Genomic DNA, 22,860 nt, shown 5'->3' with positions numbered 1-22,860 from the left:
TACAGATGTGCGGCAGTTGGTGAAGGAATCAGAGGCGACATGAGGGAAAAAAATGGATTATGCAGAAAATTGTTATGATCTGGAATGCACTGCCTGAAAGGGTGGTGGAAGCAGTTTCAATGCTAACTTTCAAAATGAAACTGGATAAATACTTGAAGAATAAAATAAATTGCTGTGATCTCTGGAAAGAGAAAGAGAGTGGGGCTAATTGGGTAAGTCTTTGAAAGAGCCAGAACAGACAAGTTGGGTTGAATGGCTTCATTCTGCGCTGCATCATTCTATGATTATTTTGATTCTATGTGCAGATCCTGATGATATCATGCAGAGATTTCAAAAATATGGCTGGGGTAGAAAACTCAGGGTGGTAACTCGTCTGAGTTTGAGATTAAGGCACATTGCTAGGGACAGTAATGAAGAAGCACAAAGTTACAACTAACTTTGGAATGCCTGATGCTGGCAATAGGTGACAAAATCTTCCATTGCCCAGCACCCCTACACTTCTTCCTTGTGTGCACAAGAATAAAAAGTATATACCAGTAGTTGAAAGAAGATACTGAGATTGAATTCCAGGTTTCTGCTTACACTGCAGAGGCATGAAATTTATATAAATGAGGTAAGATCCTCATTTATATGAGAGGTGTCTGTTTCTTTGCAGTATGCCCCTGGTGTGTGGATTACAGTATAAATTTCATAATACATCTTAATGTGTCTGAAGCAAGTGAGAGGGGCTAAGTAACTTTCAACATTCTGCATACTAATACTAGCACGTGAGATGTAACATTTGGATGAACAGTCACAAGGATTCTATTCTTAGCAAGTCTGGAACATAAATGGGCTAATCACAGGCAGAGCTCTAGAGGGTAATGTGTAAAGAGCAACCTGCTGATCGATGCGCAAGCACATATGTAGATAAGCCATCAAAACTGTGAAAGTTGCAAATTTCCAATATCAGGAATAAGATTAATACCTGGGAGGAAACCCCGAACAATGCAACAGCCCCCAGAACATGTAATTTGATGAAAGCATCAGGCCAGTTTGAGCAAAGTTAAACACTTAGGACATCTAATCATTTCTGACAGGTTCAAGCAGTTGGTGGGATCTTGTCAGTTTCTCAGGCTGGCAAAAGTGAGAGCCATTTGTTACATCTTCACCCCCTTTTAGAAAATCTTACACATTTGTGCTTCCAAATCTAGCCAAGCTAGGAAGAACAGCAAGTTGAAAAATTATTGCAAGACCAATTCATAGCAAAACTGAGTCATAAGTGGCCTTGTGTTATAAATATTTTGAAAATTGGTTGCTTGATTGTCTCCAGAACAAAAACAAGCAGACACTGATTTAGGATTTCAATTATTGATAAAGTGCACCAGTGATCTTTCTTTCGTCATGCCTGAAAAAAAATAGCTGATCAGATAGTAAATTCTCATATCAATCCTCAGTTGCGTTCATTGTTCACATTAAAGGAAAAGGTAAGTAGGTTAATAATCTTCTTAAATAAAAACAAGCTGACAGTACAACCGGTTTAGTCAAATAATTAAAAAAGGCTTTGCTTTCAAAACAGGCAACAAAGTTTTTACAGTTGAAAATAAGAGACATCTGATTAAGCAAAAATTGTGGAAAGGAGATTAAAAGCAAATCTGACTCCTGGAAAGCTTCTGACAACAGTGTATATCGATAATAAAACGGTGTGGCAAAATGGTAGCTAATTGGTTGCGGCAGTTACCCAGGGAGTGTCCCTGTACCATTGTTGCTGAAGAGATGCAGTCCCACAGAGATTTTAATTCTAATCCTCTTCTGGCAAATAAACCCCCATGGGTGAGTTTCAGTCACTCTGAATACAAAAGATGGCCCTCTTTGTCCCAATACATTAATCCATCTTGTTGCTTAATCACAGCGCACTTGTAGCACCTACTGCAGAGGACTGAATGCACACCTTCATGTCGTGCTGATGTTCCAAATATGTTTTGCCACTGAATAGTAAAACATTGTGGATTTATAGTGGATTGTACTCAATTATCAATGGCCAAAATGCTAGTGTGAAAGATATCAAGTTGAAATCAGGGGCTTTCCTTCTACTTTACCATTTGTTATGATGGGCTTTGAAGGTCCTATGGGAAATAATTCCTTTAATAAAAAGTAGTGTCACCTTTATAATTTAACATCAACACAATTGAAGCTATGGCAAAGGCTATGCTGTATTATCTTCTTGACTGAAGAAAATTTCATGGCACAGAGTCACAAGATGCTTTTGTTTTAGAAACGAACTCCAAGAACTTGATAGTTGGTGATAGAGTTTAACCATGTATGAAATAAATTTGCTGCAGAAAAATGATTGTAACCAATTAGATTGCTTCAGTTTGCCACAGCTTTTTCTCAGAACTACTTCAGGTTTGCTTGACCAAGTAAGTTTTGTTTGCTTTTGGCTCTTTGAGTGGTCTTGAGAGAGGGAATTGTACTTCTTGAGACAGGGAAACCTGTTGGCACTGAATTCACTCCCTTGCATGGGATCAAGTACAGCAGGCTTCAATAAGGTTCCCAGGAATAATCTGAAACCTAGATTATGAACTGAAGGAAGTAAGTAGTATGTGAGGAAAAGAGTTACGAAAAGCAGCAGAATTTTTCAAATATACTTATTTAACCTTGTATGCTATCCACAAAGTAAATTTAAATATAATCTAATATTTTCTACCACGGCCATTTCCTTGCAATATTTTGCTTGCTAAAATGGTCCAAATATGCAAATACAGTTCAATGCCATCCTTCCAGTTTAGAACTTAGTTTAACTCTATCAGATGCTCTGTGATATCAAAATATTGGCTTGAATTTCAAGCTCCCTGGCCAGCGGCTTTTTAGGCGGGGAGGGGAGCATGAAATTGAAGAAACAGGATTCCCTCTGGGTTCCCGCCTGCCCCAGCCTTGCCGTGATTTTATGTTGGGGCAAGCAAGGCCTTGGATGGGCCGCCCACACTTGCCCCAATTGAGGCCCAAGGGCCTCAGTTTTTAGGCTGGTGGAAAGATTCACCTGTCATGGGGAAAGGCCAAAAATGAAGGGGCTTGGATTTCAGGTGGGATGGGGGGAGGAGAAGCACCTCCATCAGAAGCCCCCTTCTGACTTCTGGTGCATCCCCCACGCCCCCTAGGTCTGGTGGCTGCACAACCTCCCTCTCCACTCCTCTGGAAGCCCAAATACGCACTCTCCAGCCCTCCAGGCCTTCCCTGCCCTGGGAACCCCCCCCCTGCCAAAACTTACCTTGCTGTCCAGTCCCGGGACTTAGGCTCTGGCATGTTGAAGTACTTCCTCTTCTGTTCACTGAAGCTCCTGTCACTGCAGGGACTAGAGAGCTGACTGAGGGGCAGAAGTGCCATCTGCAGCCAATGGATGCTCATTCAACTGTGAAATGGCTGCAAAGCAGTCAGAGTCGACAGGGATGTGTTCCCCACTGACTCTTTGGATGGTGGGAAGGGAAACACCACCATCTGAAATATTCAGGCCATTTTCCCCCTGTAAAGGAAATATAATTTTTGTCCTAACATTACTGTGGGATTCTGTGAAACAGGCTTGTGGAGGCTGTGTGTGATTAATTTAATTAAACTGAAGACAGTCAGACTGCAAGGTTTAAATCATCAAAGGGTTAGGTGTAAAAACAGGCATTTTGAAATGGAAATGGACGACCTAAGTAAAACAACTAAATAGGTTAGAGCTAGCATTTGCATTTGTAGATAAGTTGAGAGCTGTTTGAACTTCAAAGAGGCATGATAGAATATTTTACAACTGGCAAAATCGTAGATAAATAAGGCAAAGTTATGGAGTTTATTTTTCCAGAAAGTACTAGTCATAAGGACAACATGAAAGATTTTATATTCTGGGAAAAGTAACTCCCAAAGCAAGGTTGAAACAATGGGATTTAGAGAACAAAGGGAATAAATATTTTAAGGAAAGATTGAAAACTGTATGAGTGTGGCCATGTGAGATCTTGAAAGGTAGACTGTGTAAAACAGACTTGTAAAAAACAGACTCTAGCCACTCCAGAGAAGTGTTTGCTTGTTCCAGCAGGCAAGGTTTTGTTAAAAGCTTTGGAGTTGCATTGTTGAGCGAGAGGGAGAGAGAAGCTGTGAAATATCTCCCTTACAGAAACAGTGGGTCCCTTGTGGTAACATTACTGGATGTTTTATAGATTAAGAATATATTTGGATTGTTGCCTGGAAAAGGATATTTATTTGGGAGTCTAGTTATATAGAAATCTTTTGGAAATGTTGTAAGACTAAATTTAATTGCATAACTGTAATCTTGTGTGTTTAAGTTTTCTTTTCTATTATTAACAAATGTCTTAATTTAGTATTTAAAATCGCCAAAGGTGGTAGTGGACTCTTTACATCTGACTTCAGTGCACATACCTTCTCGTAATAAATACAAGTTGCAAAATCGTTGCAATAGCTTGGCTAAGTTTCTCTTTGGGATTTGGCCAGTCTGGTAATTGCCACCTGCCATATCATAACACCCCCTTTTACTGCTGATAGCAATGGAACTGAATAAGATTAGCAGCATATAACATTTTTGCGATGATGCTTTTAAGAGAAAAGATATGTAGAAATTTAAGATGACACAATTCGCTTAATCTGAGGAACAGATCTACAAATGCCTACAAGCTTTTCCACGGGTAAATAGATTGAATTTTCAGGAAATCTATTTAATATTACATCCTACATTATATGACCTTAACTAATTGCATTCCTTATTATGACATTTTCATACCAGTTCTTATTCCAGAAATATTTTTTCTCACCTCTCCCCCTAGATATCCTTAAATTCCTCAATCTTATTAATAACCATCATGATTATTTGGGAAAAATAATCCTCAATATCCCAGTCCACATGCCTTCAAATCTTTTGGCTTTGGTCATATGAAAGTCAGGGGCGATACTGAGAGATGATGACTAGCTGCTATGAAGGAAAATAATCAGAAACACAACAGTAGAAGTATCTAACTGTAGTGGGGTGAGGGGTGTGTCGGGGTGGGGCGGGAGGGGTGGGGTGGAGGTGTTTTCAAGTTCCTGTTCATGTAACGTGCTGCATTCCTGAGCAGGATCTACGCTTGCTAGGAGCAACCCTAAATAAATCAACATAAATACCAGAGTAAGTACAAGGCAGTCAGTCCAAGTTTATACACTGACAAGTCCAGGTCCATGGATTCCCTTGGAGCCCATTCAGACACAGCTCAGCTTCTGGATTTGAGTGCATCGAGGCTCATTAGAAGTTGTGATGTCATTACAACCCTTAATAGAAGCAAATTTCTCAGTGGTGGTCACTATTGGGACTGCAATATCGGGCCAGTATTTGACAGTCAAGGCTTCCACAAATTACTGTGGATGCTGGAGATCTGAAATAAAAACATCAAGTGCTAGAAAAATCCAGCAGGCCTGGCAGCATCTGTGGAGAGAGAAAAAGAGTTAACCTTTTGAATCCAATATGATCATATTGGATTCCATATTGGACTCAAAACGTTAACTCTGTTTCTCTCTTCACAGTCGCTGCCAGACCTGCTGAGTTTTTCCAGTACCTCCTGTTTTGATTAAAAGGCTTCCATATTAGTTGAATCAGTCAAATGAGGTCTCATCAAGTTTACCAAAAAGAACAGAAATACAGATCAATTTCCAGTGATAAATTCTTCGTACATACTTCGGGAGTTCAAAGAGGGAGATTGAAAGTCAGACATTGCACCAAACATTATATGATTGCTCGTAAATTCTGTAGAGATTCTATAGCAGATCCCCTGGGAAACATAATGCATGGCTATAATGGCAATTTTCCCCATTTTTATGGGGTTTCTCTGGTTACAGCAGAACACTGGGATAACTCCAAGGCAATAATTTCTGTTGTGAAAGATACAGTAGAATTATTCGCACACAGTAATGACTGCATATGGATTGAATAATGGAGTGAATAAAATCAGGATAACCACTACATCCAAGAAACACTAGTAGGTATTAGAAAACGATTTTAAGTTAGGACCACTTTGATATGATAACTGAAGGAAACCACAAGTAGATAACCAAGTCTCTCATGGGTAAACCTTAAGGTGCTCTTTTATTCATTCTCAGGATTATTGATGCTGTTAAGGCCAGTACTGTACTTATTGTACTTCTCTAGTTGTCCTGAACTCATGGTGGTAGGGCTTCTTCTTGAACTGCTTGTAATTTTTGTTGTTTAATTTACTAGTCTAGTAACCACTATACTACCATACTCAACTGAGTACTAAGATAATAGGTAAGTGGGAGCCACAAGTCCTAAGGTAAAGCAGTAGGAAGCAGTCACCAGACAGGGTTCTGCATCTAGTGAAGTGGTATTGGAGCTTACAGGCAAAACAGAGGTGCAAAGCTCACAACTCCTACAAAAACCATGTGGATGCTAGAGTAGCACCAAGCAAATAATAATTATGACTCATTAAGCCCAATGACTCACACAACTACCTTGACTACAATTCGTCCCATTCCACTTCCTATAGGACACTATTCCATTCTCCCAGTTTCTCCAGCTTTATTGCATACCCTCAATGAAGTATGTAAAATATTAAATGCAATAAATAAATGGAACCCAGATTAATAATACATTAAAGGAAATCTGGTCAGTTGGACAAGAAATTTAAACTTAATGTGAAATATAATTTAAATGAGTATGAGAAAAAAAACCCAGGTGGCATCTCTTCCCATGCCCTTTCAGCATTCCAAAGGGATTGTTCCCACTGTAACACCCTGGTCCACTTCTCAATCAATTCACCCCCAACACCACCTCCCCTTTCTAAGCAAGCATAAGAGATGTAACACCTGCACTTTTACCCCATTCCCTCCCACCATCTAGGGGGCCAAACATTCATTCCAGGAGAAACAATAAGTTACATGTATTTCTTTCAACGTAAGATATTGTATTCGCTGCTCAGGATGCAGCTTCCTCTATATTGTACAGATCAAACTGTTGTAGAGTGGCTGAGTTGTACAATTAATGATAGAGTTGAACTGCAGACACTTCTTGAGTGGAAACATTACAATATATTCAGCAGCAACTATATATGCGTGTTCAACTCCAACTCTAACTCTACACTGACTGCTGAGGTAGCCTGTGCTACTCCCCTATTGGTTACTACAGATCATGTGATCTTGTCTAACCAGTATTATTCTTAAACGTACATTGCACACTAAATAAAACCTTAATTAATACACAAACCTAGATTGGGTGGCCATTTTCAGAGCATTTAGTCTATAAATGTGACCCCAAGCTTCTTGTTACCTGCATTTTAAATTTTCACCCCATCCTGCTCTAACCTTGGTCTTCTTCACTGTATCAATAAAGCGCAACATAAGCTCGAGGAATAGCCCCTCATTTTTCGATTAGGCTCTTTACAGCCTTCTGGATTCAACATTGAGTTCAACAATTTCAAATCATACCTTCTGTCCCTATTTTTTCAGACAGCAGTTGTTGGTGATAATTCTGCTGTTCCTATTCACACCTCCTCTAGACCAATCTTTTGTTTCTTTACTTGTCCCATTACCATCTCCTTTTACCTTACACCATCAGCCCTTTTGTAATTTAATCACATTTATCTGACATTTATCCTACAACAAACCTTCCCTTTTCTTCTTTTTTCCACTCCCTGTTTTTCCTGTCTCTGTATTTGCTTAAAACCCATTACACCTCTAACTTTTTCCAATTCTGACGAAAGGTCATCGATCTAAAATGTTAGCTCTATTTCTTCTTCAATTGATGCTGCCTGACCTTCTAGATATTCGGGCATTTTCTGCTTTTATTTCAAATTTCAGCATCCGCAGTAATTTACTTTTGTATTAAGTGGCATGTGGTCCAAGAGGAGTGCCCCACCACTGAAGGCAGGCTCCATTAGCAGTAATGTGCAAAGCCAATGTAGCTAAATCTTACTGATAATTTTAAGGCCAGGCAAACTGGCGAAATAAAAAATATGGATTACAAACTAATGTGTGAACTAGCATAAATTAAGGTTAGCCTTTACTGTTATACACTGGGAGCTTACTATATTACTTTATGAATATGGTGTAATTTAACAATGTTTACATTGCAAACACATTCAGATTTCCAGATGAGAATAAAACCTGACCTACCAAGGCCTGGTAATTGTCAGTTGTGTGGAATTATCTTTCTTATATAGTTTATATATACATTTCCTTGCATGAACCTTGAAGTGCAAAATGTCCTTAGTTGGGTGTTGCACTTGCAGGTAAGAACTTAAGTGCTATGCATCAGAAAATTGCAAACTTATCTTAAAGGAAAATTCAGGATTGCTTAAAATACTCCTTCCTCTCTGATGGTCTCCCTTTATCACATCATGTCTCAGATTGAAAAGACAGACCGAAAATCTACTACAAGGCCTCTATCAGTGCCATTCTGCAATCAGTGACCAGGAGGAATGTAGCAGCTGGCTGACTATAAAGATGCACCTATCCTCTGCTTGATGTATTTTAAAAAGGTACCATATAATGTACTATTCAGTAGAAAGTTCATCCAGGAACAAGGGATGCTATTTTATGGTTCGGTGCCTTGCAATTCCAATGAGTTGCCTACCATGCACCAGTTCACAAATGCTATTTAACATAATAGCTCCTTTTTGTAATTTTAGGGTTTCAGAGCTGTCTTGTTCCAACAAAATTCTTTGTTTTGCAAGCAAAGTGGGATGAACCTTTCAATGTTATCCTGTGATTTAGCAACAGAACGTGTGCAACTGCTGGTGGGCCTTCCCCTTCTTCATTCCCAAAATTAAATTCTTTAATATGGCAGGGTACTCCATTCATGAATCAGGCTAAAAGCTGCTAAAACTCAGCCACTGATGGCAGATAAATAACAATGTCACTAAAGGATAACAATATTCCCGATAAGATAGAAACCATAACAAGTCAAATTTGATGCTCTTTGTGATATTCTTTCTGTTTGCAATGGTTAGGACCCTGTGTGTGAATATATGTAGCTCTAGCACCTGAAAGTGAGCAAGTGAGTGTGGGAACAAAAAACTCCTATTAAAACAACTGCTGGATTTTATTTCACCTTTGAGTATTACATCAAGTAACTCAAAAATAAATAAATGCTATAAAAGGATGAAAAAGTTAGATCACAAAAAATATTGGCTCTAACCGGCATGTAAATGTAAATGAAATATTAAACTCCTGGCAGTAAAGACTCTTTGATCCTTTAGTTCTATGCACAATCTGGTATCCAAGAATTCACATCACATTGCCTGTACTACAGGGAGAAAAACCAGTTAAAGAAAACATTATACGCAAGTCATGTCTCCCTTCACTATATAATATTGGCAGCAAAAAGGAAACTAGTTATGCTTTGTTTTTACCAGATCTAGGTAACTAGAAGGTTTTAATTCTAGATTCTGGTAAAATAACAATGGGCTACCTGCTACATTTAATACTCAATTGGCAAGGTGAATGTAAACTTTCTCTTACCTGCTAGAAAGAGGTTCAGATATTCATTTCCACCCAGATTGACAGAGCCCAAAGAGCTAACATAATAGCCCAGACTCCCAGTGAACCATACAAGCCAAACTGTGATGGTCCTCTTAGCCAAATTCCAGCTACGGAAAAGATCCAGGATACTGGTTTTCTCTACTTTGGTCTCGCTTTTCTTTCTTGCAATTTCTTTGTCTGTTGAATCCTCGGGACTACTCATCTGCATCACAGAGACGTGACAAGGGATCTTGACTTTGTTCCATCGAGCAATTGTGTCAATCAGCTTCTGGACTTCTTCAAACCGTCCTTTAGCCAGAAGCCACCAGGGTGTCTCTGGCAATAGCCAGCAGCAAAATATAAAAGGTATGGTTACAAGTGACAGTATAAGTTGGTAGAACCGCCAGGCCCGTACCAGGAATCCAACCAAGGCAACTACCATGATGCCAACAGCAAAGTAAGCATGGACGTGCATAGATGCCCAACTGCGGGCCTTCAATCCAGTATATTCTGTCACATAGACAAAAACTACCACAAGGTAGCCACTAGAAACCTGTTTCAAATACAAAAAAAAGTAAGAATTACATATGATTCTACAAATTCCTTCATTCTTCTTTAAAACTTTAAGTTACTCTCTTCACTTGGAGTCCTTTCTCTCCTGCACCATACATCACATACAATATGAAGAGTGAGAAACCATCCTGACTTTTTACCTCAGTCTATGCCTAGTTGGAAATGGCTGCTAGGATCCATGGATTCTACTTTATTTAATTCTTCCCCTAATTAACACTCTGCTTGGCTGAGCTCAGGTCTCTTATATTTTAAAATAGCTTTGCTTCCTGCTGAATTTCCATCTAAGTTGATTTACTATCTCTCCCCCACGCTAACTAGATGGAATTACAATATCAGTAGCAGTAATCCTGCTCTGATCCAATGGCAGGTGTTAAGGTGGCAATGCTTCCCTATCACAAAGCACATACCAAGAATTATCATACAAAATGAAGTATATGGCCCAATGTAGTAATAGTCGCACCTGATACTTTTATAGCAAGCAATCGAGTGGCAAAAAATCACAAACACACATATACAAATCACCATTTTCAGGTCTCAAAAGTGCAGCTAATTCACCTGATTTTATTGTATAAATACATAAAAGGCAAATTCAGCCAAAATTGGCAATAATGAAGTTCTTTCATTATTGTGAAAGACCCATCAAAACAAGCACAACAGTAGCATAGGAACTTTACCCACAGTGGCTAACTTTAACCTAACCCGCAGGACAGGAAACAGGGTGGTTTAGATTGCCCGCCTGCTTTACGCTGCATCTGATTTTACTCTCCTAAATTTGTTCCCTGTTAAACAATGCCATGATATTTTCCAATTTTCATCCAGTTTTCAAATCCCTTCATGATCTTGACCCACCGTATCTCTGTAACCTCCTCCAACCACAACCCACTGAGATAACTGAGTTCCTCCAATTCTGGTCTGATTTTAGTCACTCCACTACTAGGGGTTGAACATATAAATGTACAAATTAGGAGCAGAAGTAAATCACTTGGTCCCTCAAGCCTGCTCCGCCATTCAATAATGTCACGGCTGATCTGATTGTAACTTCAACTCCACATTCCCGCCTACCCCAGATGATGCCTTAAGCTGAGGACATCCTAACCTCTGGAATTTCCTCCCTAAATCTCTCTGGTTCTCCTTTCTCAACCTTTCATTCCTCCTTAAAGGTGTTTCTTAAAAGCTGCCTATTTGATCAAGCTTTTTGGTCATGTGTCCTAATAGCTCCTTATGTGGCTTAGTGTTAAATATTGTGCGATAATGCACTGGGAAGGCCTTGGGATGTTTTATTATGTTAAATGCGCTATGTAAATGTAAGTTGTTGACAATGCTACAGGGTATTGGCAACTCCTAGCCACATGTTCACTGCTGATTTCAAAATGGCTTATTCAGAGACCTGAAGGCAAATCACCTGCCTATCTCTTAGCAGTGGATGTTGTTACATTGAGGTTTGAATTAATTAGAGAGAGTCAACACGGATTTTTAAGACATATTGAGCTTGCCTAATCTGATTGAATTTTTTGAGTAACAGAAGGTTGTTGAAGGAAAAGCAATGCATGTTATCTGTATGGACGTTACAAAATTGTTTGACAAAGTGCTACATAAAGGGCTGGTTAATAAAGTTGGAGCCCATGGAATAGGAAGGTCAGTGTCAGCCTGGATAAAAAATTGGTTTAAGGACAAAAACAGCAAATGATGTGAATGATTGTTTTTCAGACTGGAGGATGGAAGGCAAAAATCAGTTGCAATGGTTTCTCTCCCTGCTCGAGCACTGTTACCTCTGGTGCTCCCCAAGCATCTATTCTAGGCCCTGTCCTATTTCTTATCAACATGTTGCTGAAGGCAGTGTTAGTTTTCACATTTCACAGTATGTTGACAACACTCAGCTCTACCTCATCACCACTTCTCTCGAATCCTCCACCATTGCTAAATTATCAGACTGCTTATCTGACCTCGTGACCAAATACAACACCAAGGTTGCAAACAAACTGGCTTAATCTCAGTACAACTGCCAGGGCCATGGGTGGACTTGAAGCTAGGAACAAATTTGCCATGGAAAACGAAAACATCCCTATATTTAACTGAAGGACATTTCTGCTCATCCAGTGTTGGATGTTGGATAAGTAACCTGATCTCACACTCATGCCATCACTAAGAATACCTATTTCCGTCTCTATATATTTCCAGACTTCTCCCGGTCCCAGCTCATCTGCTGCTGAAACCCTCATTCACATCTTTGTTACCTCTGGACTTGACTATTCCACTGCACTCCTGGCTGGTCTCTTGCATTCAACCCTCTGTAAACTTGAGGTCAGTTAGAACTCTGCTGTCTGTTTCTTAACTCATAACTGTCTAAGGAAGAGACATTAAAAATGCAAAGTACTGAATATTGAAACAACAGCTGCCACAAGCAGACACGCCCAAAACCTCTTTGAAATACACAATGAGTGAAGTATTTCAAGGCAAGGCTGCCCAGACACTAAAGAGACTGCAAGTGACACAGGCAGTGTGAAGAAAGTCTTCAGCAGAGGAAACAGGTTGCAGGCTGCTCCCTCTCCCTCCCTCTCTTTTGGAATAAGCGTATCGCTCAGTTCGAGAAACCAGCTCTACCATAAACCTGCCAGTGAACCGAGATCTTGTAATAACTGCAACATGTTCTACATCTGAATGCATCCAAGAAACCAGCTAACCAAATCGGCTGCAGTGTTTAAAACCTACTCTGCCTCAAGGACAATCACAGGACACTTAACCATGTATTCCTTTACCTTTTCTTTATTGGGCTCTAACGCCCTTATTTTGTGTGTGTGTGTGTGTATAAAAGTGTGTTTAAATGTGTGCGCATGCACACGAATGACTTCATGAGGGTCAAATTCTTAACATCGCATTTTTATTATTTTTCTCGGGTTTAGTGGTTAATAAATTTGCTCTTTCTGTGGCTCAAGAAAACCTTGTTTCATTGGCTCCTTATTGCTCACAGTTAAATACATTCTGATTTGGAAAAGGCATATCCTCATTAGAAAGAAACTTAAAATCTTCTGTTGTGACCAACCGAGGAGGTTTAATTTAAGGGGAGGCAGTTCGCCCCTTCTCACCCGGTCACAACAAAATTGGGAGTTCATGTCTGGGAATGTTCCCACAGACTGACGAAAAAATTGGAGTCATGAAAGTAAATTGATCCTTCAAGAGCAATTTTAGAACTCCAAAAGGTTTTCTTGGGTCTGTAATACTACAGTGCTAGAATGTCCACATTCAATGTCAATGCTTTCATAGAATTAAAAGGTGTAGCTAGGCACTTCGAGGTGGAGGTCCACCTGAATGCCAGAAAAACTGAAATTTTAGAACAGGTGGTGAAGCATTTCGAGGCGGAAATTGAGGACACTGAAATGGATTAATGGCATCAGAAAATTTAAGATTGGAGCAGCGCAAATTGGAACTGGAATTTGAGGAAAAGGGAAAAGAAAGAGAGAGAGGCAGGAATGGGGAAAAGAGAGAGAGAGATGCAGGAATGGGAGGAGGAGAAAGAATTCCAGAAAAAAAGAAAGAGGAGTTTGAATTAAAAAAGCTTGAGCTGAGAAGGAAGGATCCCACTGTGCCCATTGAAGACACCTCTGATGAAGGAACCACCCTTAGCTCAGGCTCAGGAGCTAAGGTATTCATGTTTTCCCATTTAATCCCTACATTTGATGAAGAAGAGGTGGACGCCTCCTTTATCTCTTTTAGCTCAATACTGGTTCCTGCTGTTGCAAAGTAAGCTTGAAAGGAAAAGCTCTCAAGATTTACTTAATCTTGCCTGAGGAAAGTGCAAAACGTCAAGAGGCAGCATAAAGGACTATTTTACGTGTGTACCAGTTAGTGCTGAAGGTGTACCATCAGAAATTCTGTATCCTCAGGAAATAACCTGGAATTTAAATGGCTTAAGCGGCTCGATTTTGACTGGTGGGCATGGGCGCTTAAAATTGAGGCCAAGTATAAAAACTTTCGTGAAATAATTCTCTTCGAGGAGTTCAAAACCTCCATACCATTCCCGATAAGAACTCACATGGAAGAACAGAGAGTAACAGGGGCCCGACAGGCAGCGACCCTGGCTGATGATTATGAGCTTGTCCACAAACCCTCATCCCAAAGGAAATTCTTTCCTAGTCACCCCCAACCAACTGAGAAGGATAGAACGTGGGAGACTGATAGGAAACTGAGAACCCAAGGGATAGGAGGGACAGCTGGAGACACGGAGTCTCCTCAGGTCATAAAGGATGGTGCTGAGAAGAAGAGTGAGGCCAGGAAGTGTGTATGTTTTAACTTCCATAAGGCAGGACACCTCCGTGCTGATTGCTGGAGGTTATGGGAAAAGCCCATGGGATTTGTTGGAGGCACAAAACCCCACGAAGAAAATGAGAGTCAGACAGAGAGCATAGCAGACCTGGCTAAGGCTCTGACTGAGGCAGCAAATCCTTACAGATGGGAGTGCAGGTGAGTTTTTAAAAATCCTTGAGAGTTACAAGGATATTGTATCAAAAGGAAGAGGTGCCACATTTCCCCAGAGCGATGTGAATAAGCCTATAATGATACTGAGGAATACAGGGGCCAGCCAAACTCTACCGTTGGGCAAAGAGAGTGCAGTAAGTGCCAAGGTGTTGGTAAAGGGTATTGAAGGAGGGCATATGTGCATCCCTTTATACCGGAGTGCGACCTTGCATCAGGACCAATGACCCCAGTTTGTCTGTGGACAGGGTTGACCTGCTCCTCGGCAATGATCTGGCGGGATCAAAAGCGGTAGCATCCCTAGTAGTCTCAAAGATGCTGGCTGAAGTCAGGGAGAAAGAACAGCTGCAGGAGAAAGTGCCTGGCATTTTCCCTGACCGTGTGGTAACCTGGTCTACAGCCAGACAAATTCCGTCAGAGGAGGCTGAAGTGGCATTGCAGACACATGATCCTACTATCTGGTTATATGAAACCTTTTTCAGAGTCTAGCAGACCTAAAGGAGGTAATAAGTAGGTCTTCCTTGGTTGCAGCTCAGCAAGCCAACCCGTTGTTAGAAATGTTAGCGCAGGCTGCCCAAAGTGAAACTGAGGCAGAGGCAATCCCTGAATGCCACTATATTAAAACTGAGGTGCTGATGAGATAGTGGAGAACCCCCTCACAGACTTGCAAATGAGGAGTGGACAGTAATCCATCGGTTAGTCGTGCCGCTGAGGTACCGTGCAAATATTAAGGCTAGCGCATGAAATCCTGATAGGTGGGCATGTTGGTATATGTAAAGGCCAAGCCCGCATCACCCAGAATCTCTACTGGCCACACCTCCACAATGATGTAGTAAGGTTTTTGCAGAATCTGGTAGGTTGTGGGAAAATTCCAGCCTGCAATAAAGTCTGCATAATTCCCTTGCTGGCTTTTGGGGAACCGTTCAGCAAGGTGTTAGTGGACTGCGTGGGGACCCTGCCCAAAACAAAAGGGGACTACCAGTATTTCCTTACCATCATGAATGTGGCTACCTGCTTCCCAGAGGCCATTCCCATGTCTGCCAAAATAGTGATGGGAGAATAAACACAATTCTTTTTGGGGGGGGGGGGGTGCGCGGAGCGGGAGCGTGCGTGGATCTGATCGCCGCCCGTGATAGGGTCTGCACCGCCATTTTACACAGGCAGGCTAATTAAGGCCTGCCCAGCGTGAATCGCAGCTCCTGAGGACAGCGGGAGTGGGCGGGCGGCGGTGGGACTGCAATGACCACCGGGTCCAATGGCGTCCCAGCGGCCTGTTTTAAAAAGTTGCTGCAGCTTTTCAGACACTGCGAATGATGGCCAGTGGAAGGGCTCCCCAGAGCGCTGCTGGTGAGCAGACCAGGCAGGACGGTAGGGCAGGAGGGGAGCGACTGTGCCCCTCGCTCTTCCGGTGATTGCCTTGCTGCCCTCCTCGAGGAGGTGGAAGCATGGTGGGAAGTCCTGGTACCCCAGGATGAGAGGAGGAGGCCCCCCCACATGACCAAATGTGCCAGGGGGGAGGTGGCGAGCTCCTGCCTTGTGGTGCGGCGCACCTGGATCCAGTGTTGCAAGTGCTTCAACAACTTGTGCTCAGGAAGGGTGAGTACCATGTTGGCATTGGTCACTTAACCTAGCAAGTAGGCTTTCCCCCTGGTGCTCCCCACCACCCAAGTCTGAGTGTAGTGATTGCATTCAATCATTGACGGCGTGTGTCCTTTGCTGGGTGGGCCAGCATATATTGCCCATGCTGAGGTCAGCCTGAGAGGGTGGTGAAAAGATAGGTTCTGCCTCCACAGCATGTGGTACACTGAGATCCAGATGTCTGTTTTGGGGGCAACCTGGAGGAGCTGCACCTAGGCGCAGTGCTGGAACTCCAGGACATGTCCAAGTCTTGGTGATGACATGCTGGGAAGGGAGCTTCAAGGTGGTGTGGCACCAAACCATCTGCTGCCCTCTGGTCCATGTGCTTGCACCTCCTTGCTATGGAAGGTTACACCGTGTGGTGCCTAATGTGATGTAGGCAATATTTGGCCAAGAGTGGGGCGGGGGAGGAACAGGCCTAGCATCTTTGAGAGAGTGTTCGGCAGCAGCGGGGTGAGGAGGCACTGGAGCCCTGATATGTCCCAATCTGGTTGGGGTGAGCCATCCGCGAAGTGACTCCATGTACAATTTGCACTAATCAATGCTTTTCTCTCCTTTTCAGGAAAAGAATGCTAATAATGCAGCAGAGTGGGTGAGGACTGGTGGCAGCCAGGCGCAGTTAGCAATTCTCAGCCGCTTTGAGCAGGAGGCCCTAAATTTGGAGAGACATGATGTGCCCAGGTCCACCGGTGTCGGTGAGGCTGGGTGTCACAGACAGGTATGTTTGCCCAGGAGTGAGGTCACCATTGTTCTCCCAACAGCCATAGCAGTGCTGAATGTTCAGTGATTGAAGTTTGCAACATGGCTTGACCATTGCTTATGGAAGGATGAGCGCATAATGATCCGGGGGACAGGAATGCACATTGTCATTGTCTCCACGTTAACTGATCCAATGTCCTTGTTCTTCCTTTCAACATCAGCGGAGCAGGGCCAGGGGGAGGAGCAGCAGAGGCCCCCTCTCACACTTGACGGCCCTGAAGTCTCACCAGCGTCTTATCATCTCTGCTAGGCAGGCACCAACGCAGGTACTAGCATCTTGGTGGGAATTAGAACATCGGCTAGTGGCCCGAGGCACAGCGGTGAGGGCAGTTCACAGTCGCTGGAGGAGCTGGCAGAGGCAGAGAGTGCCCACAGTGCCAGCAGCCGGAGGACTGCAGGGGACCAGGCACATGCTCAGTCGGTGCCTGATGATGTGCCTCTGGAATCTCTGCGACGCAGCAAGCGCAGGAAATGCGGTCGGGTGTGTGGGAGAATCTGGGGGAGATACATGAGGCTATGCTTGGTTTGGTGTTCATGGTGGAGGAGTCTATGTGGACGATCGTTGAAGCAGTGAACCTCATGTCTGAGCACCATGTGCCCTCATGGAGAGAGTGGCGACTCTCGTGGAGAGAATCCTCCAGCAGACCCATCAGGGTTTCCTGGGGATGCGCTCGGACCAGCAAGCCCTCACATCGACATTGACCTCAGCTGGTCAGTGCCAGTGTGGGAGATGTTCTGGGCACCAAGTATCCCAGCTCAGTGCCCATCCATCCACGGTGAGCAGGGAGGTCCGAAGTGACCTCACCTCGGCACAGCAACTGCCTGTCGTCTCTGCGGGCTCCTCTCAGGGCGCTCCGGATGAGGACTGAAGCTCCTCCACTCCTCTGCCAGTGACTGTAGCATCCGGTGAGACTGCGATGATTGGGGTGATGCCAGCTGTGGAACTGGCAGCTCCCTCCCAGGCAGGGCCAGCACAGGCTCCATGGGCCAGCACAGGCTCCACGGGCCAGAGGACGACCACCAAGGTAATCGAGGCCAAAAGAACAGCAGAGTCTGCAGGCTGGCTCAGATACCACTCACAGCGAGGGGACCGCACCAAGACGTAGCACCTGGAAATGTAAACATAAGGCACCTTAGGCACACCATGGGTTTATCACTAGTGCTTTTGTGTTGGCCCGAGATGAGATCTTTGTGATTTGTTTTGATTTTGAACAGCATTGTCATTTTGTTTCCTATAGTTTCTTTGCTTCTGATATTAAATTCAAACATGTGACCATAGCTGAAGGTGCCTCTTTTCTTCTGCAGGTGGATGGTTTCCAAAAATATTATGAGTGTTTTGTGGGACAGTCAGCTCTATTAACAAGGCCCTTCATTTATATTCCTAACCTGGCAGATTTTGTAGTTAGGTATTGAGTATGGAGCCTACAGCCCAGGCTTGGTGGTCCATATGTGGTGTGCTTGCTGAAGTTTCATTGAATTAAAGCCTCCCGGGTGTCCCTGCCCCCCGGAGTACGCCCAGGCCAGCATCTACCCCCTCAGCATTTCCCTGTGTGTGCTCTTCCTCGGACTGACTGCTGGATTCATGTGTGCAGCCACAGCCACTGCGTCGACGTCTTCATCGTCCACTGCATCCCCCCTTTCCAGCGCAAGATTGTGGAGAGCGCAGCATGTAATCACTATCGCTGACAGACGATCTGGGGGCTACTGGAGTGCGCCCCCTGAGTGGTCCAGGCATCGAAAGCGTATCTTGAGAAGACCGATGGTTCTCTCCGCTACAGCCCTTGTGGAGGCGTGGATCCTATTATACCGCTGCTCAGCTTCTGTGCTTGGAAGGTGGAGAGGCATCATGAGCCACCTTCTGAGGGGATAGCCCTTGTCACCCAACAGCTATCCATCAAGCCGGGCTGGAGCACTGAAGAGCCCAGGCACCTGGAAGTGTCTGAGGATGTAGGTGTCGTGGCAGCTGCCTGGGTACCTTGCACAGACTTGTAGAATAAGCATCCTGTGATCACACAATATCTGCATGTTCATGGAATGGAAGCCCGTCGTGTTGATGAAGGCACCCGGCTCAACTGCTGGCACTTTGATGGCCACATGTGTACAGTCTATTCCACCCTGCACGTGGGGGAAGCCAGTAATCGCCGTGAAGCCTCTGGCTCGCTGTGTCTGGCTTGCCTAGTCCCAACGGGAGTGGATGAAGGTCAATGCACACCTGAACAGAGCATCTGTAACCTGTTTGACACAAGTGTGGACAGCTGATTGGGAGACACTACAAAGATTGCCCAACGAGCTCTGGAAAGAGCGAGAGGCATAGAAGTTGAGGGAAGCTGTGACCTTTAGAGCCACTGGCATGGGGTGTCCACCCACACAGTTCGCAGAGATCTCAGGCCCAATCACCTGACAGGTATAGTTGACTGTGTCCCTTGAGAGATGGAGCCTCCTTCGGCACTGCACCTCAGACATATTGAGGTAGCTGCTTCATCGCCTGTATACCCTGGCAGCAGGATAGTGGCATCTTCTGCAGCCCCCTCCGCCTTGGACTACCTCTTGGCCCTGCGCCCCTTGTGCCTGCGCCTATCCTCCCAAAGGTGGCTCCCCTGGAGGCTGAATGTGCACTCCTGCCCTCCTTCTCCTTTCTAGCCCTCCCTTCCTCCTCAGAGGAGGTGCTTCTAGTGGACAGTTCAGTTCCCATTCCCAGGCTATAGGAAGGCTTCCTGAAACCTGCAGGCCCAAAAAAGATTCCTCACTGTAGAGTGCTGACCCGAAGGTTAAGAGTCCAGACCAAGCAGCTGGTATGTATTTTGAAGTATTGCAGATCACACAGGTAAGTTTCAGTAACTTTGAAAAAACATTATTTGATGGAGCATACTCATGACCGCAGTGAGCCCTCTTATCCTGCCTGTGGACGAGGTTTATACAAATGTGTCCTACCCGCCTGCCCATTGCGCCTGTGCGCCGACCTGAAGATTACACGGGTGCTGAAAAATCGTGGCCGATTGGCGCCTCAAGGGCCTTAAGTGACCTGTTAATTAATGGTGGGCGCACATCAGAGATCATCGCGCACCTACCCAACAAAATATTGCAATGGCGCGCAGTGACATCGGGACACTTGCCCAATGTCACCGCACGTCATTTTACACGCATGCATGCTGGGCCCGCCCCTGCACGCCAACAGGAAAATCCTGCCCATGGGTAACCTGGTCGTGACCCAGCTGAAGTCCTCAGCGTATCACCTGCAGTCGCAGGGGGCGCTAGAACAGTACCACCAGACCCTAAAAATAATGTACAGGGCCTACTGCCATGAGTACGCCCATGACTGGGGTAAAGGACTAGGTTTTTTTTTGTTTGCTACCAGAGACTCACCCAAGGAGTCCACCGGTTTTACTCCATTTGAATTGGTTTATGGACACCAAGTGAGAGGTCCTCTGAAGCTAACCAAAGAGAGATTTTTAGAACAGAAGGAGGAAGTCTCCATGTTGGACCACGTAACTGTGTTCTGTGAGCGAATCATGGGAGCTTGTGATGCGGCTTGAGAACAAATAGCTATGAAAAAACAGGCAGACAAACATGCCAGGGCCCGAACCTTTCAGTCAGGAGACTATGGGCTAGTGCTCCTTCCAATACTGGGTGAACACTAAAAGCCTGATTCAGTGGCACGTACAGAGTAGCAAAGAAGTTTGGGGAGGTAAACTATCTAATTAACAACCTAGACCACAGGGAAAAGCAAAGGCTATGTCATGTCAACATGATAAAACAATATCACAGCTGAGAAGGGGCCAAGCTGGTAATAGCTTGTTAAATAACAACAGACCTGGAGGACAAGAGGAACAGTGAAGATGAATTGGAGGGAGACGTGGATGAGGCCCTCATTGAACCCTCTATTGTCCTGCTAGCAAACATAGAAATTCTAGTGAAGTTGGACACTATATCCATCCATCTAAATGCAGAATAGTGAGGAGACCTGACAACACTGCTGACTACATTTAAAAACATCTGTACAGAGAAGCCAGGTTGCACCATTTTTGCTCCACATGATGTGGATGTGGGACAGGCCCCTCCTATAAAGCAACATTCCTACTATCTAGGTCCAGAAAAGCTGGCCAACGTTCAGGAGGAAATTAACTACATGTTGCAGCACCAACTAATACAGCCTAGCAGCAGTCACTGGAGCTCCCCAGTTGTGCTCATGCCCTAGCTGGATGGCTCCACAAGGCTTTGCATTGACTACCAAAAGGTTAATGCAGTAACCAGAGCCAACTCCTACCCAATATCCCATCTGAAAGACTGCACAGGTAGGATAGGTAATGCAGTCTACCTTACAAAAATAGATTTACTTAAGGACACTGGCCTTCTTGATTCCAGGTGGGTTATACCAGTGTCGAGTCATGCCATTTGGACTCAGAAATGCCTCAGCTGCCTCTCAAAGACTGATGAAGCATATATGGCAGGCCTATCCAATTGTGTAGTGTACCTAGACAACCTCCTAGTTACAGTGACACCTAGGAAACTCACTTAGAGCAACAGGAAGACCTCTTCCAGAAATTAGTCCACTGAACTAGTGGTCAATCTCACAAAGAACGAGTTCACCAAGGCTCAAGTGGCCTACCAAGAACATGTGGTGGGTCAAGGACAATTAATGCCCAAAGCTGCAAAGGTACAAGCAGTAGCACAGTTTCCCATTCCCGCAACAAAATGGGAAATCATGAGGTTTTTAGGGATGTGTGGGTTCTACTGCAAGTTCGTCCCAAACTTCTGCACTGTAGCTGCCCTGCTGACAGACCTACTACAGGAAAAAGCAAAAGTAGTATGGACCGAGAAATGCCAGGCATCTTTCAAGAAGCTGAAAGGCATTTTAATAAATGAACCAGTGCAAGCAGCAACTTCAGCCAAGCACTTAAAGTAACCATCGATGCCAGTGACCTTGGGGTAGGGGCTGTCCTCCTTCAGGCAGATGAATCATGAATAGAGATTTCCAAGAAAACTGAGCAAATATCAGAAACAGCACTCCACAGTAGAAAAAGAAACCCAAGATTTATTACTGGCTCTCAAACACTTTGAGATGTTTATCCAAAATGGATAAAGGGAGATCAGTGTATACTGACCACAACCTTTGACCTTTGTGGAGAAATTCAAAACTCAGAATTCCATTGGAGTTTGTTTTTCCAACCATATCACCTAAACATCACTCACATTGCAGAGAAATCCCATGTGATTGTGGATGCTCTGTCCAGAACTTAAAGAGACCCAGTTAGAACTGATGGGATAATCCAGACCAAAGCCAAGAGAGTGAATGGAAGTGAATGTGTTCTTTTTTTGTTTTGTGTTGTTATACCTTGTAATTAAATGAGAATGAATCTCATTTCATTTTTTTTTGTGATGGGGAGGTGTCATGAAGCTATGCCCCATTATTTTTCAAAATATGATCTTTCAACTGATTGGAAATTTTGCAATTTGAGCTAGACAGAGCAAACTGCTTATAAATGCAAGGCCAAATTACAAGGTGAAGGTAAGAGACAAACAAATCACCCTCAGGGGAGTGTGAAGAGAGAGACATTTCCTATAATCTAGACACCCACCGAAAGATGTCTAAGGAAGACACATTAAAAGTGCAAATTATTGAAAAACAAACAAGAGTTGCCACAGCCAGACACATGCAAAACCTCTTGGAAATACACACTGGGTGAAGTATTTCAAGGCAAGGCTGCCCATCCACCAGCGAGAGACTGCAAGTGACACAGGAGGTGTCAAGAAAGTCTTCAGCAGAGGAAACAGCTGCAGGCTGCTCCCTCTCTCAGACAGATAAACTCAAAATCTCTTGGAAATACACAATGGCTGAAGTATTTTAAGGCAAGGCTGCCCAACCACTAGGGAGAGACCGGAAGGGACACAGGCTGTGCCAAGAAAGTCTTCAGCAAAATAAACAGGCACAGCTATTCTCTCTCCCTCTCT

The 22,860-nt window shown here is 43.9% G+C and overlaps 1 protein-coding gene across 1 annotated transcript in view; it reads right to left on the bottom strand.

Moving 5' to 3' along the window:
• slc22a16 (solute carrier family 22 member 16) overlaps positions 1-22,860 on the bottom strand; it is a 49,738-nt gene that overhangs the window by 12,476 nt on the left and 14,402 nt on the right. The window contains exon 5 of the mRNA XM_041188553.1: positions 9,472-10,024. Within this exon, the coding sequence (XP_041044487.1) occupies positions 9,472-10,024 (553 nt within the window). The remainder of the gene's footprint in view (positions 1-9,471; positions 10,025-22,860) is intronic.

The sequence above is a fragment of the Carcharodon carcharias genome, chromosome 5 (assembly GCF_017639515.1).
Source record: "Carcharodon carcharias isolate sCarCar2 chromosome 5, sCarCar2.pri, whole genome shotgun sequence".
NCBI lineage: Eukaryota > Metazoa > Chordata > Chondrichthyes > Lamniformes > Lamnidae > Carcharodon > Carcharodon carcharias.
This window is presented reverse-complemented; position numbering and strand designations above follow the sequence as displayed.